The 17950-nt window shown below is 34.2% G+C and overlaps 1 protein-coding gene across 1 annotated transcript; it reads left to right on the top strand.

Moving 5' to 3' along the window:
* Nucleotides 1-4197: 4197 nt before the first annotated feature.
* LOC110452578 (caspase-3-like) lies at nt 4198-16674 on the top strand. Its single transcript, XM_021501192.1, has 9 exons — nt 4198-4615; nt 6070-6138; nt 6724-6816; nt 10591-10635; nt 11597-11680; nt 12088-12290; nt 12509-12596; nt 13932-14066; nt 15244-16674. The coding sequence occupies exons 1-9, from the start codon at nt 4312-4314 to the stop codon at nt 15501-15503; spliced, it is 1281 nt and encodes a 426-aa protein (XP_021356867.1). The 5' UTR covers nt 4198-4311; the 3' UTR covers nt 15504-16674.
* The last annotated feature ends 1276 nt before the right edge of the window (nt 16675-17950 follow it).

Here is a 17950-nt window from a genome sequence, read left to right as displayed (position 1 = left end):
CCGGTATCCATGGTAACTAATACATAAAGTTGTATTTATTGAAAAATGGTAAAAATATCTGTTTTCATTCTAATTACACTATTTCATATCTTTTTTCCACTGTACACTGCTACCTCTATTCTGAACTTCTTTCAAAACTTTCCATCTAAGGACCTTTTGGTCATGAAGAAACACAAGTTAAAGGAAAAGTGGAAAGAAAGCTGTGTTTTTCTTTTTTTTAATCAAAAGTGTTATATGACAAATTCACCGGTTGTCATTTTTTTTTTTATATTCCTGATGTTAAAAGATATTATTGGTAGCCAACTTTTAGCATGTATGAGAAATAAGCTCGTTTTAGAACTATGTAAACTAACGTGTCAAAAATAGAAATTTTCTCATTACTAATGAAATTTCACATACTTTCTGCTTAAATCTTCAATAAAAAGAACAATTCTTTCTTGAAATAGTGTAATATTCGGTATCAAAATAACAGTTGGAATATGTTACACACGATGATGATATAATGTTATAGTAATTGTTTCATTTAAATGCTTTAGGAGGAATTGTATTACCGCACCTATATGTCAATGAGGTCCGATTTATCATAAAATGAATTCTGAAACTAACTGTTCCTGATTTAAGCTTCCTATACCCATACCTTTTTGAAGCCATCTTGTTTTAAAATTCCAAGCGGGGCCGACGCTATTATTAAATCTCCATAGGCGTTGACCCTACCTTTGAAATATTTCAATATTTATTATATATAAATTAATATATATATTGAGTATATCCATTCTGTAGTCCTTGTGCTGCTGGTATGACATATGATAAGAAAAAATGTGTTATTTTATTTTGTACTAATAATTAAATAATAATATGAATAATTATAAAATGATTTTTTTTAGGCCTATGCTAATTAGTGAGATAACGATGAGTTTTACCATTATCTAAGCACACCTTGAGAACCAGAAGGTGGACTTTATGGATTACGCGAACGCAGCATCACATCTCTTACATCTGGAATAATTTACAACAAAAATGTGTGACACTTGACTGTCGGACTATGGTGTATATTTGCGATAATAACACTTCTTCCTTTTTTTGCTTGGCCTTTTTTACTATGATGCAACGATCCCACATATTTTGTATATCGGCATCATTGTTTGTGTTGAAATAATAAATAAAATTATTAGTGTGAATTGGAGGGTGAAACAATTCATAAATATCTTTTAAAATTATGTCTGATCTACAAACGGTAGCTGTACTGTACATGTGCACAGGAATTGTATGACATAATTCCTTAGAAGATATATAAATATGTATGTTATTAAATATCAATAAAATTATCCATTGATTTGAAAAATATTTCATTATTTAATTTAGGAAAACATTCCTCAATATTAAAAAAAGGTAATCTGAACGTGGATTCGAACTTGTACAGTTCACTTCTTCTGGTCAAAAGTAAACTGCTTTACACATTCGGCTGCATCGGACATACACTAATATGGAAATACAATCTGTTTTAATCCAAGAAACTCTTGTCTCAGTTTTGAGAAACTTGTTTAACAATGTTTTTCATTATTTTGAGAACTTTCTCAGACAGCCAAAGAGGATTTTAAGTCTGGGAAACCCCATCACTTTCATAGATATAATGAATATGGCTATATTTACATAATTATACTAACAATACCTAATATCTCAGCATTTTCGCTGCTAGAAATTATTTACTCATTAATTAATATTGTTTCCTGTATTCATAAATGCCGACTTAATGTCTTTAATGTCATATGAGTGTATTGATAGTACATTTCTAGTTGAAAATCCAATGTAGGGAGACAGTATCACAATTTCTGCATATTCTATTGTTTAATATTAAACTGATGAATATTGTATGTTTATTATAGACAGACCAGTGTGTTCTCTCAATATTAAAGTATTTCAAAGCAACCCAGGGATTAATTCAGTTGTCTTTTATCAATGAGTCACATGTGTCCATTTTTCTGTTCCTCAGGAAACCGGCTACCTATTTCACTACTGTGAAGTTTTTCAAGAAAGATTACTCTTACATGCAATTACTATGTGCATATGGTTTTATTATAAAAAGGCAACTTTTAATCGTTTATAGATAACTAACTTTAAATTATACATTAATGCAATACTAATCTATGTCAGTATCATTTTTATTGACATTATTTTGCAAAAAATTGTGTCTTTCATTTTTTTTCTCCAAATTCACCCATTTTTACATAAATTTCCATTTAAAATCCTTAAACTCTTGACAACCTATATTTTTTTTGGTGGCAGAAACATATCTTTACTTCAAAGCAATATAACTACAAAATTTGAAGAAATTCTACTGAGAAATGGTGACTCAATCCTATTACCTTAAGTATATAATTTAGCTTGTCTTGTATTTGGTGGCTTAAAAAGTGTAATGTAAATGAAATGTTATGTATACGTATTTGACTGTAAACTCTTACTATTTAGTTATTGTTATAGTTTAGTTTAAACATATTTTATTGTCATGCAAATGAATTGGGCACAAGTTATTAAACTTATATTAAGCCGTTTATTGTTATATCTGTATTGTACATCATGTATGTAATGATTGCACCATGTGTATATGATAAACAATATGCAGTAGCCACTTTGAGGGAATAAGTGTTTATTATTTAATTTTATCAATTTCATACACCCCAAAAAAATATTAAAACTTAAAAAATATATATCCAAAATTAACCTAACAAGTCAGACGGGTAACTTTTACACAGTTACCTGTGCAGTAAGTATGAAACAGACTATAATTGGTTTGCCATTGTCTTCTCATATCAACATTTTCTTTGTTCTATAAAATGTGGGGGAACTGAGAACACCCCCTTATCCCATATCCTGTCGCGTGTTAGAGGTCTAGTCCGCTGACTTCAGTCACTGCTATCGATATATTTTGAACTTCAATAAACGAGATTTGTGACGGAGATACATGTAGTGGGAGCAATACAGATAAGCTGGAGAAGACCCGTATAGCTTCGTATAAATAAGGTATTTTTCGCTTACCTGACATACGTATACGAGACATACATTACCTCCTGTTCATGCCCTAACATGACATGTTATGGACGCTACATCGTTTAATTCGAATGAGGTGTTCAACACAAACTTGAATCCCCTGTCGTTTGCAGATGTGTATAGTGTATATATATTACCCATTTACTCCAACAATCTAAATTAACTCACTCCTGGTTCTTTGGATAAACCTACATGGGTGGTAAATGTTTTTAGTATCCTGACGTGCTTTCATCGGCCAATCAATAATTAAAACGCCACGTACACCGAACAATGTTTTCCGCCGTTATCTTCCATTATGAGAGTATGATTAATGGAAATGGCTTTCCAAATATAAAATATAATTTTAAGGGATTGATATGAGTTTGTAAATATAAAACACCGTTATCAGAGAAAAGTACTCCAAACTGGTAATGGGTGGTTATCATGTGTATCTCTCATTAGATAAGTTTCAAATTGTAAATGGCACACAGTAAACTCGCTCTATGATATTAAAATGAACTAGCTCGAGTTAGGTAAACATTTGAGTTGTCACTCAATTGTTTCTAAGCTGATTGAAGGTAATGTAATTGCTCAATAATTGATAAAACAAATTATTTATACATCCCATAATAAACAAAGGATGTCCTTATGCTTTCCGAATCTGGTAAGCTATAATTTTATTGGTTAATACAAAGGTCATCTGCAGATGACCCACTACGGGTCGCTGTCAGATCCTCATACGACNGGATTTATATGAGTTTGTAAATATAATATACCGTTATCAGAGAAAAGTACTCCAAACTGGTAAGTGGGGGTTATCATGCTTATCTCTCATTAGATAAGTTTCAAATTTTAAATGGCACACAGTAAACTCGCTCTATGATATTAGAATGAACTAGCTCGAGTTAGGTAAACATTTGAGTTGTCACTCAATTGTTTCTAAGCTGATTGAAGGTACATGTAATTGCTCAATAATTGATAAAACAAATTATTTATACATCCCATAATAAACAAAGGATGTCCTTATGCTTTCAGAATCTGGTAAGCTATAATTGTATTGGTTAATACATAGGTCATCTGCACATGACCCACTACGGGTCGCTGTCAGATCCTCATACGATAGTAGAACGATAGTATAATGAGGAGCTGTATTTCAATCAGATTGCTGTTACAGAAGTTTCAATGAACTGAGTTTAATGAGTATACTTTTTTGTAATGAGGCTTAGAGTCAGAATTTATTAACTCATTTAGATGCTACTTCTGTCTTTTAGGTAGCCATAATATACAATGGACACAGAACAAACCCTTCACAATAACATGGTATTAGATTTAAGCCGATCGATCGCTCCAGGAATAGATGGATGGACTGAACTGCTTGACCTCTTCAATAATAATCCGTTATCAAAAACGGAAATCAACGCCATTACTAGCATGCAAAAATTATTTGAAAAATTGGTTGACTATGAAACAATTAAAGTAGGTAAATATGGAAAAGTGATAAAGCTACTGCAATCAAATGGAAAGGAGCAATTCAATGTCCTTGTGAAGATAATGCAAAACTGCCAAGATGCTATTGCAGAAATGAAAAATGGTAATATATATGATTTACGTTCTTGTACTCTTAACTTATTCTATACACATGACTGAAAATTCCATGGGTAAGGTAATACACAATTATGGACTTTTTGATGCTGAATATGATTTGACATGAGCCTTAAAAGTGTTATTGAATGAAGCAATACCGAGAAACGAGGATCAATATCACTTTTCCAGGTGTACCTCACATCACATTTACCACCTAAAAGTCCATAACTCTTTTATAACATATATGCTTCAACAATGAATTCATTAAAAATACTGTAGCTTTTTCACTTGGTAGTTTGGATGGTTTCAAATCATACATCTCAGCTTAACAAATACAATGCATGCTGACGAATGCAACATAATTTTGATGTGAAACGATTACCAAAAATAAAATAAGCTTTTCAAATAATATATTTATCGTTTATTAATGAGGATTGCCTTAAGGCTATTTTTCGAACTTGATATTCACCGTAAAACTGGCCCACATGACTTTTTGTGAACTGGTCATGTGTATGGAATCCTGCAACTTGGATTGCAAGAAATTATCATGTACGTAATACAGTTTAATGTGCAGAAAGGTAAGCTGATAATGGGTGATGCAGTATACTAGTGACAATTACTCATGACAATGTTTGGACCACTGTACCTATTAATTCACTACAAATATACTCAAATCATATCTCAAATCGATGTGTCAAGTGTTATGATAAGTCGCAGATACAACCGTCACAAAGTAAGGAACAGTAAGCTTCTTAACCTATATATTCGATTTTAGCGGTAAAAAGTTTTAAACGTACATGTGACGGTAATATATATATAAATATATGTATATAACAAAACATGAAGAATAAATTTTGCCTAAATGTCCATGTGACGGTAAAACATATAGAAAACAAAACACGAAGACTAAATTTCGCATTTAACGTCACATGGACGTTTAAGCGAAATTTAGTCTTCGTATGTTTGCTTTATACATGTATATATTAATCGTCGCATGGACATTTAAACGAAATTTATTCTTCGTGTTTTGTTTTATATATATTCGCTTATATATTTAGTTTTGTTGCCAGTGTGCATTTATGATTCATGATACTTATTGTAAAGAAATAATTCCTTGTTAGCGACATTGGTTAAGAGTATAATTGGCAGCGTTAAGGAAACAAGTTTGACCCATGCATTAAATAGTTGTTCACAATTGGAATATTTAAACATCCATGTCTATATATTTTCATACATTTGAATTACAAACAAATCTGATCACTTAAAATTCATTTAATATGTGATATGTAATAACATATGGACTATTTATCGAATATTTCAGTTATAAGGATTGAACATAGTTTTCCTAAAGTTACAATGTTAATAATATATTTCAACTGAACGGTACCTTAGAGTTCAACATTAGGTACTGTTATAGTTTTTTTTTTGTGTTTTCACAATATATTATTTGTTCTTATTTAGCGGCGGGAAATCAGTTGAAGCCTGCTGACAACACTGGGACACCTATGCAAAGCGTAAAGAAATCAGAAGGTAGTTTCCTTTCGTATTTTTTTGTCAAGTATGTAGCAATGTTAAATGTTCAATAAGTTGCAGTAATCATCTTATATATTTATCTAAATCACATTTAAGTTCGACGTGTCAAATGCTGTGATAAATGGCAGATAATGTCTATAACAACCGTCAGGAAGCTGACAAAAACGTTGACTTATTAATGGTATATGTTGGATTTTATATAAAGGTTTTTGCCAGTGTGCATTTATCATTCCGGATGCAAAATAAAAGTAATATCTGGCTAGCGACATGATAAAGTATGGGATAGGAAGCTTAAAGGTTGATGCCTAGTTGGATTATAGTTGTTCTTGATTTGAAAATAAATATATTTATTTTCGAAGATCGATATCAAGAACAACTCTGATTATATAGAAATCATCTCAACGTTTCATTCATGTGAAATATTTCTTTTATAAGGACTTATTTTACATATATTTACAATATTAAAAATATATTTTAACTTAACGGTACCCTTAACATTTAGTTCTTGATTCATGTTTTTACGTGTCAAAATTAGGTACTGATATTGTTTTGGTGGTTTCACACTGTTTTTTTCTTATTTAGCGCCGAGTAATCAGTTGACGTCTGATGACAAGACGGAGACGACAATGCAGAGCGATAGGGAACATTTATCTCCTGAAGTCACACCACAAAACGGTAGTTCTTGCTATGATTTTTGTCATCCGTCATCCTAACACGAATTCTCTGGGAGGGGCGAAATTAATTTCAAATTGGTAAAGACCATGGGTTTTGTCTACAGGCTGGGACATTTCCAAGTCATATAAGGTTCAACCCATCGCCTACAAGATGCTCTAGTCATCCAGAATTTCTACCTCCTGATAAGTCATGTTTAGAGACATCAAGTACAAATCGAAATGTAGATATTTAATTTGAATATGTTGAATTTATACATTAGCTATCATTATGGAACAATACGTCGTTAACAACATGATAGGCTAATGTTCTCGGGACAAATACCATTCACTGGATTTTTCAGATTCATTAACGACCAAACTTAAGGTTACGAATTAAAATATTATCCAAAGTTCACTTATATACCTAGGTCAATTGGAGTATAATTCTATTTTACTATTAGTGGAGAGGCGTACTAGCCGCAAACCATGATGGCTGTCGCTTAGGGAATGTACACAAATAAAAGTTGATGCCCCGGAAGCACGGTTTATCGATATGCATATGTTAAACGAAGGACCTCTTTTCATAACGTGAACTTTCTTAACATTAAGTGTTGATATATACAATAGAGACATGTTATAAACATTATCATACCTATCATTTAAAATGTTTATAACGTGTCCAGCGCAGTTATAATATCACCGAATTGGCATATAACCTAAAGTACATTTATCATGTGATGCTATAAAATAGAATCGAACATAAAGTAAACTTTACTAGCTTTGAAATAGGATGTGACTCCTTTGTAATCTTCAAAGGACAGGTATCAGCCTAGCAATTGGTCAGGTTTATTTTTACCACAGACCAATCAAATAGCTAACTTCGTGCCTTCAATTATATTACGACATATCCTAGGAGTGCAGAGAGCGTAAGTGAGCGTACCCCGTGCAGTATCGATGATGCATGACAACATTCATTTGGATATTTGAGTCTGGTACGTCTCTCCACAGCGGCGGGTAAAAGTGAAATTAATCTCCGCATGTCCTAGGTATAATGTGACCGGGTGGATTACTATGCTGGGTGCCGTCAGCATGGTATTTCATTGATAGCATTAAAATAGAACACTATTAAGTATGAATCAGATCCATGCTATCGTAAGGAGGCATTCACACCTACATACCGCCTCCAGCACACTTACACACACGCATTACACATATGAAGGCACATCTTTAGAGAGGACATAAGCTGTTAAAAAGAGGCTTATCCTTATCAAATCAAACCAATTGCCGAAGGAAAATTGAAATTGAACGTTTTCCATCGGTAACGCTATATTTATGAGTTTTCAAATTTTGGAGAAGAACTCTAGTATGTTTTAGTCTTTTTAGTTAATATCAGAAAATGTTATCTTTGAGAACAAAAATCAGAGAAAAAAATATATGATGAGGAGTGAAAATCAAACATAAAATGCAAGTAACTTATACATATGCCCCTGTTTGCATAGCGAAGTTTAAAGTTAAGGATTCATCCTTGTGACAAATGTATTAACATTGTACTATTTTATTGTATTTTTAGTAACTGCAGATGGTCCTTCCAGCTTTCCTATGTCATGTAAGAAAAAATAAGAAAATGTTGTGTAACTCGTGTTTTCATGGACATAAACGTGGCTCTGTGTCTCGTGGATCGTGCTACCAAATCATCCAGTCTTCCCAGGAAATGTATCTATTTGTTTCCAGGGGTATTTACATACGCCATCAAGTCGTCGTTAGAACGCTTGCTTGGCATACCCCCATCCATCACACGAGCTGAGCTCTCTCTGGATGCAGTATTCCTTCAGTTAGGTCTGTCCTGGTTTGTCATTTGCCAACCAAACTACAATAAATTCAATTTCGCTAGCTTTGGAGCAATATTGGCACATCGCGGCTATCGACATTAGCTTTGTACGGATAAAATTGGCTTTCAATCATATGAAAATAGATAATTACTCTCTGGTCTATTTGGGCTGTTTAAGAAAGGGTAATCCAATTGGTTGTTGCTGTACTGGACATGTTATACCGTCCCTTGCCCGACACAAGTACTATTCGAAGATCGATATCAAGAACAACTCTGATTATATAGAAATCATCTCAACGTTTCATTTATGTAAAATATTTCTTTTATAAGGACTTATTANAATCAGTTGACGTCTGATGACAAGACGGAGACGACAATGCAGAGCGATAGGGAACATTTATCTCCTGAAGTCACACCACAAAACGGTAGTTCTTGCTATGATTTTTGTCATCCGTCATCCTAACACGAATTCTCTGGGAGGGGCGAAATTAATTTCAAATTGGTAAAGACCATGGGTTTTGTCTACAGGCTGGGACATTTCCAAGTCATATAAGGTTCAACCCATCGCCTACAAGATGCTCTAGTCATCCAGAATTTCTACCTCCTGATAAGTCATGTTTAGAGACATCAAGTACAAATCGAAATGTAGATATTTAATTTGAATATGTTGAATTTATACATTAGCTATCATTATGGAACAATACGTCGTTAACAACATGATAGGCTAATGTTCTCGGGACAAATACCATTCACTGGATTTTTCAGATTCATTAACGACCAAACTTAAGGTTACGAATTAAAATATTATCCAAAGTTCACTTATATACCTAGGTCAATTGGAGTATAATTCTATTTTACTATTAGTGGAGAGGCGTACTAGCCGCAAACCATGATGGCTGTCGCTTAGGGAATGTACACAAATAAAAGTTGATGCCCCGGAAGCACGGTTTATCGACATGCATATGTTAAACGAAGGACCTCTGTTCATAACGTGAACTTTCTTAACATTAAGTGTTGATATATACAATAGAGACATGTTATAAACATTATCATACCTATCATTTAAAATGTTTATAACGTGTCCAGCGCAGTTATAATATCACCGAATTGGCATATAACCTAAAGTACATTTATCATGTGATGCTATAAAATAGAATCGAACATAAAGTAAACTTTACTAGCTTTGAAATAGGATGTGACTCCTTTGTAATCTTCAAAGGACAGGTATCAGCCTAGCAATTGGTCAGGTTTATTTTTACCACAGACCAATCCAATAGCTAACTTCGTGCCTTCAATTATATTACGACATATCCTAGGAGTGCAGAGAGCGTAAGTGAGCGTACCCCGTGCAGTATTGATGATGCATGACAACATTCATTTGGATATTTGAGTCTGGTACGTCTCTCCACAGCGGCGGGTAAAAGTGAAATTAATCTCCGCATGTCCTAGGTATAATGTGACCGGGTGGATTACTATGCTGGGTGCCGTCAGCATGGTATTTCACTGATAGCATTAAAATAGAACACTATTAAGTATGAATCAGATCCACGCTATCGTAAGGAGGCATTCACACCTACATACCGCCTCCAGCACACTTACACACACGCATTACACATATGAAGGCACATATTTAGAGGAAAAAAACTGTTAAAAAGAGGCTTATCCTTATCAAATCAAACCAATTGCTGAAGGAAAATTGAAATTGAACGTTTTCAATCGGTCACGCTATATTTATGAGTTCTCTTATTATGTTGGAGAAGAACTACAGTATTTATATAGTCTTTTTAGTTAATATCAGAAAATGTTATGTTTGACAACGAAAATCAGCGAAAATATATATGATGAGGAGTGAAAATCAAACGCAAGTAATTTATACACATGCCCCCGTTTGCATAGTGAAGTTTAAAGTTTAGGATTCATCCTTGTGACACTATGTAACTAACATTGTACTATTGTATTGTATTGTAGTTGGTCCTTCAGGTGGTCCTTCCAGCGACAAATATCCTAGGTCATGTAAGAACTAGAATTTGGTTATATATATTCGGTTGTAGCTTTCGCACATTGAGAAATTGAAACTGATAGAAAATTGAGTGGTGTACACTAATAACTATATGCATGTTATCTGACATTTTAGTTGAGAAATGTATGTGTCAAGGGGCTGATAAGCCTCAATAAACAAACAATCTGATATTTCGATGACGAGATATTTTCTGTCACATTCATCAGACAAATTACCAAAAAAGCGTAAATGTAAACTTCAGTTTCAAAAGTGTATAGATGTACGATGGACGATAGCGGCCGACAGAACACTCATATTAGTAAAAAGTGTTCTGTCTGACAGTTTGTCAAATTATAAGTGGGCATTTTACACATTTTGTAAAAAGTGTAAACTGTCATGACACTTTGTCAATTCATGCATGGCAGTTTACTCATTTAACTTTCACAAAATAAACACTGAGGGAGGAGGGAGATATGGAAGTAGGGTCACATTCCAAGGGTTTAAACATAAATCACACGGATTAGACGGTGTTTTTAACTGTTCATTGTATACACTGGGAGCAAGGGGAATTCCTGCTATGAAGTAAGTAAAACCATGCTGTTTAAAAAGTAGTTTATATGATAAATGTATATGTATAATGTTTTGAATATGTACACTTAAGGATTTATTGACGATCACAAGTTCAATACTGAAGGTAGCACTAGACTATACTGGCAGCAGGATAACCTTTCTTGGTCATGTTACACACCGTGTGCTTGATCTGAAGGTCACAAAGAGGAGGTTAATAGTTGTTTTAAAAAGTTGTTTTGATAGAAATGAATGATGGCATAGTCAATTCATTTACACTTGAGACACATGTGTTTTTAACCGCATATACAACCTTGAACATTAATCGTATATACGTAATAAGAGCGGAAATGAAATAAAAATAAAAATCGATTTATAGTCACGTGATATAACGGGTTTAAATTTCAGATACCAAGCGCGAGGCTCGTGGAAAAAAAGGATTGATGGTCATATTCAACTTCACTTTCAAAGGCGAAAATTCGGAAAGAAAACGTAACTAATACTTAATTCGTGAAAGATATCGTTCTAGCAATTGAAAACAATATTAATAAAACATTCATTGCAAAATGTATATGTTTTATTATTTTTTTTGGTGATTTGATCAATGTACTTGTAAAGACTCATTCAAATTCGTAGTCATTTTTAATATAGAAAATGCCATCTTTGTCATTGTTTAATGAACATATATGGACAAGATATGGACAGAAATGTTTTCTGTATATTGCAATTTTATATCTACATTATGTACCTGTTTCATATCCTTTAAAAACAATGAGTCATTCTATGTTAATATATCTTTTTTATTTCAACCTTCAACGAGTGAAATTAAAAGAAAATAAATTTAATTATTCTAATCGTCATGACTTAAAGACAAAAAACAACACTATTATAATACGCAGATGCTCCTGTCGACAAAAAACATCTCACAGATTTTTTCAAAAACGAACTGGGATGGTATGTAAAGGACCACGAAGATTGCACCGTAGCTGAAGTTCAAAAGTATCTCGAACAAGCAAGGACCACTCTGAAGAAAGACAAGTACAACAATGGATCATGCAAATATTATTGTCTGTTTGTTGCAGTGATGAGTCACGGCGAGGAGGTAATTTCAATAGGACGAAAAAGGCTGTACAATTTATCAGAAATAAATTAATAATCTGTTCCAGATGTCTCGGGTATGGCCCTCTTTCAATTACCAGCTTATGATGCATTGGTTCTTATTGTTTAATTCAGCAGAAAAGTATGTCGTTTATCGCAATGATAAAATGAATTTTGAATTTCTGGGGCCCTAATTACGATAAAGATGTTCGTTTTTTTCAGGAGTATTTCATAACCAAGGGTGGAACCAAATTTAAATACGCTGATGTATTTAGCGCTTTCACAAACAAGAAATTACCCGAATTTGCAGGTAAGAAGAAATAGTTATATGATTATTTAAAAAAACTTAATATGTCACTTCAAAACAAAATATCATTTAGTTAATATGAATCGATTGTATTGGAATTATTGATATTTACAGGAAGTCCATAGCTATTAATCATGATTCTATTATATAATTCAGAATAAGTTTTTATTTATGAAAACAATGTCAAAAGTTCAAGACAATTATTTCTTTGTCAAGTTAAGTGCTACCAACACATTTTTTACAGATTATGTTTTAAAATTCATTCTGGGCTGGTATTAAAAACAGGAGGGCAAGGTAATAACAAGACGAGATGATAACGAGGGCGCATCATTTCTGACACAGAAGGCATATATGACTTCAACTGTTGTTTAAACCAAGTTGAATTTCCACCTTTTTGCTCTCTGGCCTCACCAATGAGTCCCAGGAGGGTGCAGTATAATTGATTATTGGCATACTGTATGTATTGCTAACGTTTATCGTTGTAATAGACCTTTCTCATTTTTGGGAAAACCTAGCGTAGAGACCCAGACAAGCAAATACAGGGGTCATTTCAAAAATAATTTTATATGGAACGTAGTGTATAGGGTATGTCAGAGTGTGTAAGTAAACAGGTAAGAAATTATGTAACCGGTAACCACATTCGTTATAGTCTTTTTCGTGGCACAATGCGGCAGGTATGTGACCGTGGTAATTGATATTTTAATATCTCCGTTAAGGATCTCACCCGGGACGTCTGTTTTTTTTTCTTTTTACGCCGATTGAGTTAAAAGAAATTCGCCGAGCCAAAATAATCAATTGGAAGTTTTTTTTACCAGAGTGACAGTGATCACATTTGCAGATTAAATTTACCATCCACAAACTTCCGGTGACACGATATTTCCATATTACGAAAGAAATGTTTAACGCTTACACGGTGTCTTTTTTATAATAACGATAAGCTGAAGGTACTTGTTCCACACATTTTCGTCACCCATTCATTGAGATCAGCCAAGAGAAGTTTATCAGTTGTACATGTAATGAAAATCAGGGGATGTTACTGCAGGTAAGGAGCACTAAAATAATATTTTTGAGATGTTCCCTGATTTTACTACTTTCAGTGTCCGTCTCTGGCTCTGTGGTAGGTCTACCTCAAAATGACAAATGTCTAATAGTGTGTGCGTGTCTCACGTTCATCTTTCAAGATTAAGTAAGATGTTAGAACAGAGAAGTGGTGTTAGTATGCAGTAAATTAGTATTAGTCAACACAATATTAGTTAAAATGTGTTTCAAGGAATGTGTTTTATCTTTGATAATTTGTCGCTTAGGTTGCTATACGTTTATGAATCTCTATTGTAATAGGTAGACCGAAAGTGTTCCTAATGCAAAGTTGCAAGGGAAAGGAACTACAGAATGACATACACAGTGACCATATACATGACAAGTGCCCCATCTTAGATGATTCTGATATCTTAGTGATATGGGCAACGACACCAGGTAAGTTTATTTCATGTTCCTAAACTATCTTTAGCAATAGAACTGTTGGGGTTTGGTTCCGAAAGACTACAAACATACCCGTAAAAGGACTCCATAGGCGAGGCAAGAACCCCGCACTTATCTTGGTAGCATGATATTGTTCATCACCTCATGTCACGCAAGCATATTTTTTTTATTATATTGTGGTGGTCGGAATCGTTTTCTATGTTGTGATCAAAGGCCCGAGTACCTCAATACAAATCGTGAGTGCATTTGTATTTTCACGCTCGGCTTTTTAAGAAATTATCAACGAATGTGCACATATTATGATGGATGAAGTAACGGGATGAGAACATGTTTGGGGAAAAATCATTAACAAAGGTCGCTTGCAGCCTGATTTGATTTATTTCCATCGTTTGCGAATCCCGAACTATGATTCCACAATAATATACAATCATATGTTGATTACATCTATTCTACGAAGTAAAATATAATACAATTCTTTTTCGTCTTTTTCACGTCTACCTCAGTGTGAACACGTCTATGATGAGCACGCTTATATTTGTCACGTGAAGCCTATATGTCTTCATTTCACCACAAGCTGCGTTTTATCATTGCCGACAATTTGTTTCTGTAACCTCGATACATTTGGAAATGATTGTTCCTTTTCGGTCGCCATTTGGTCGGCAGACGACAACAATTAACACCTGTACTGATGTCATGCTTTATAACAGATGTTTATTTCAAGCAATCAAATCCACCATTAATCGACATCACGTGAATGGTTTGTTGGAAAATAATACACACACGCGCATGGTCTATCACTCAATAACCTATGGTTATAGGGTCGAACCACAACCATATATATGTTATGACTAAGTAGTTCGCAGGCTTGAGGCTGGATCTGTATGTGTCAAACCGTTATGTTCAGTAATTGAATAGATGGTTGAAGGGTACAGATTTCGGCCGTTTCAATGAAACAATCATGGATGACTAGCGGCATCCTGGTAGCATATGTGAATTCGTCTTTTCATGCCAAACACACATTTACGTGGTTATACGGTGGGATCCCAAACGTTTCCATGATAAGACCAGAGACTAGGTCTCAGGGCTGGGCCCGAATCTGGTAGCAGCTTGGGTTTTGTCTTTCCCTGTCCAGCAAGTGCATAAGTTGTTAATGACTTTTGTGTCATTTCAGGCTGCAAAGCATTTGCGAAATCTTCCGATGGATCATTTCTGATTGAAGTTACCATAAAGCACTTCCAGAAGAAGTTTGCATCAGATGACGTCGAGTGTATGCTGAGTGACATTCGCCGCACCATTGCGTATGATCCAAAGTACCGATCGACCCCAGACGCAACTGAACCATACAGACAAATGCCTTGCACGTGGTCGACACTTACCGATAAACTTTACCTAATAAGATACCATTGTTTGTTAGGAAAACGGCCTCGATAATTTTTTTAAATAATTTTGCTCAATCCACATCCTTTATTATGGAAATGTTATATTAAACTGAAACAAAATCAGACACTTTTCGATTGAAAAAATTGACAAGCTGTGAAAGAACTACTGAGCTCAAATAACTGTAATTTTATGTCTCTATGCATAATGGAACTTCACATTTTATAAACTTCTAATTGTATTCCTTGTAGTGCACCTGATGTATTCAATTTATCCTGACTAGCGTTTATGATGATTTGACAGTTTGAGAAAAAAGAACACAACTATATATTGTTTAAAAAAAAAAATTGGTCACGGCATGCTAATAGAAAACTGATCTTTCCTGTCGCTGATTGTTGGTCTATCGTGGTGAATGGTTTTCAGGCTAAGCACTGACATTTTATTCGCAAGGAATTCAGAAATTCAGATATATCAAAACCGTGCACTTTGTTTTACATAAATGCAGTCGTTAATACAACCTAAATGCACATTGTTTCACAACATTCCAATTGAGGAGGGGGCTGAGGGGCGTTTTCAAAAGGGGTCGCATTGCAAAACCTTCAAAACTTTCCACTCAAAATAGAGCTGAGCATCCCTCGGAGGGGCTTAAAGGGGGTCACTAAGTGCAATAACTGAAACAATAATATTTTGACTACTCTCATGAAAATGTATAGCAAATTTTGATGAAGCTTGGTGGTTATCATTAACCTAAGATTGGGATCCGAATTTATACCCACCATGGGGCTGACCCCCCAGGAGTCTGAGTTGCGAGGCCAAAAGTGGTCAAATTGGCTGAAATTTCAGCAATCTTCTCGCGCAGAATCAAATCCTTTCGTGGATCGAAAGGACCTAAGGTGCTGTATCAAAATTATGGGCAGGGAGTAATGTTTTTGTTTGGTCTAAAACGGGAAATTATATTTTGGGTGTATCTTTATAATTTTACTTTATCACTTTAATATATGATTTTATCACGTTTGCTGATATTTACTAGCTATATAATAATTTTAGTCGTTCCCTAACATAAGTTTGTAAAAGCAAGTCCACAACCAAAACAATATATTTAGTTTTATGTATGTTATGTTTTGTCGCATTACAATAACAAGTTATAATTGTATTTAACTCAGATAACCATTAATACCTATGGACCTATTGTTTAATCATCAAATATGTAGTTTATTCTTTTCAATCATTCTTATTTTATTATATTTTCATGAATTTACATATTCATGATCCAAATGAAAGTATATATACGTATACATGCAAACAGGGAATACCAGTACGGTTTATATATTGCAATTGTGTCGTTCTTGCGTAATTCGGCTGTATTCTCATTTATTCAGTTAATATGTTGGAACGAAATTCTTCCATATATTCGTTCATCATTCTATCAATGATTATATTGACCAATTCCTGATCTATAAAACATTTAACAACGCGTGAATGACCTAAAGTTCAACCCTTTCATCCAACACTATTACTACAAGAGCCTATGTAGCACGAACGACACATTGGGATGCAACTTAAAATATTCACCCGTTGTCAATGGTTACTGTATCCATACAGTCATAAATGATTTAATTGATCACAATTAACTATTTAGAATGTTATAACGTGACAAAGGGACCAGTCGGTCTTACTCAGTCATAACATGACAAAGGGACCANTCATAACGTGACAAAGGGACCAGTCGGTCTTACTCAGTCATAACGTGACAAAGGGACCAGTCGGTCTTACGTATACTCAGTCATAACGTGACAAATGGACCAGTCGGTCTTACTCAGTCATAACGTGACAAAGGGACCAGTCGNTGCATGACGATCACACGACGCACTAAATATTTGTAACGAAGTGTCACAACTAGTTCCACTAGCTGCCGAAACATGACCTCGACCGATTTTTCCTGGCCACACAGATCGTTTGACGCTGTCTGTAAGATGACTATAACTGGGTCATTGTCTTGCACTAAANGACCAGTCGGTCTTACTCAGTCGTAACGTGACAAAGGGACCAGTCGGTCTTACTCAGTCATAACGTGACAAAGGGACCAGTCGGTCTTACTCAGTCATAACGTTACAAAGGGACCAGTCGGTCTTGAAACGTTGCGACACGTTTGATGCGTTCATTGTTCGTGTATAAAGTAGAACTTTGATTAAACATATTTCCAAACTGATGAATGTTATTGAAGAAATTTATACTGTTATTCTTTTTTCGCACTTGTCACATTTATAAATAGTGATGCTAGTGTGTATCTCTCTCTATTTTGCATAAATTGCATTTGACAATTAGATGTTTTCATTAAAAACAATTATATTTTGTAGTTTTCATCATCATCACAAATATTGCATATTTAAAAATATTTCTTCACTCCAGTAACAAATTATTATTAAATTTGACAGAACACAAAATTGTAAACGCNAAAAATATTTCTTCACTCCAGTAACAAATTATTATTAAATTTGACA

This window comes from Mizuhopecten yessoensis, unplaced genomic scaffold (genome assembly GCF_002113885.1).
Source record: "Mizuhopecten yessoensis strain PY_sf001 unplaced genomic scaffold, ASM211388v2 scaffold6727, whole genome shotgun sequence".
NCBI lineage: Eukaryota > Metazoa > Mollusca > Bivalvia > Pectinida > Pectinidae > Mizuhopecten > Mizuhopecten yessoensis.
The sequence above is the reverse complement of the archived record's forward strand: the minus strand, read 5'-3'. Positions and strand labels throughout refer to the sequence as shown.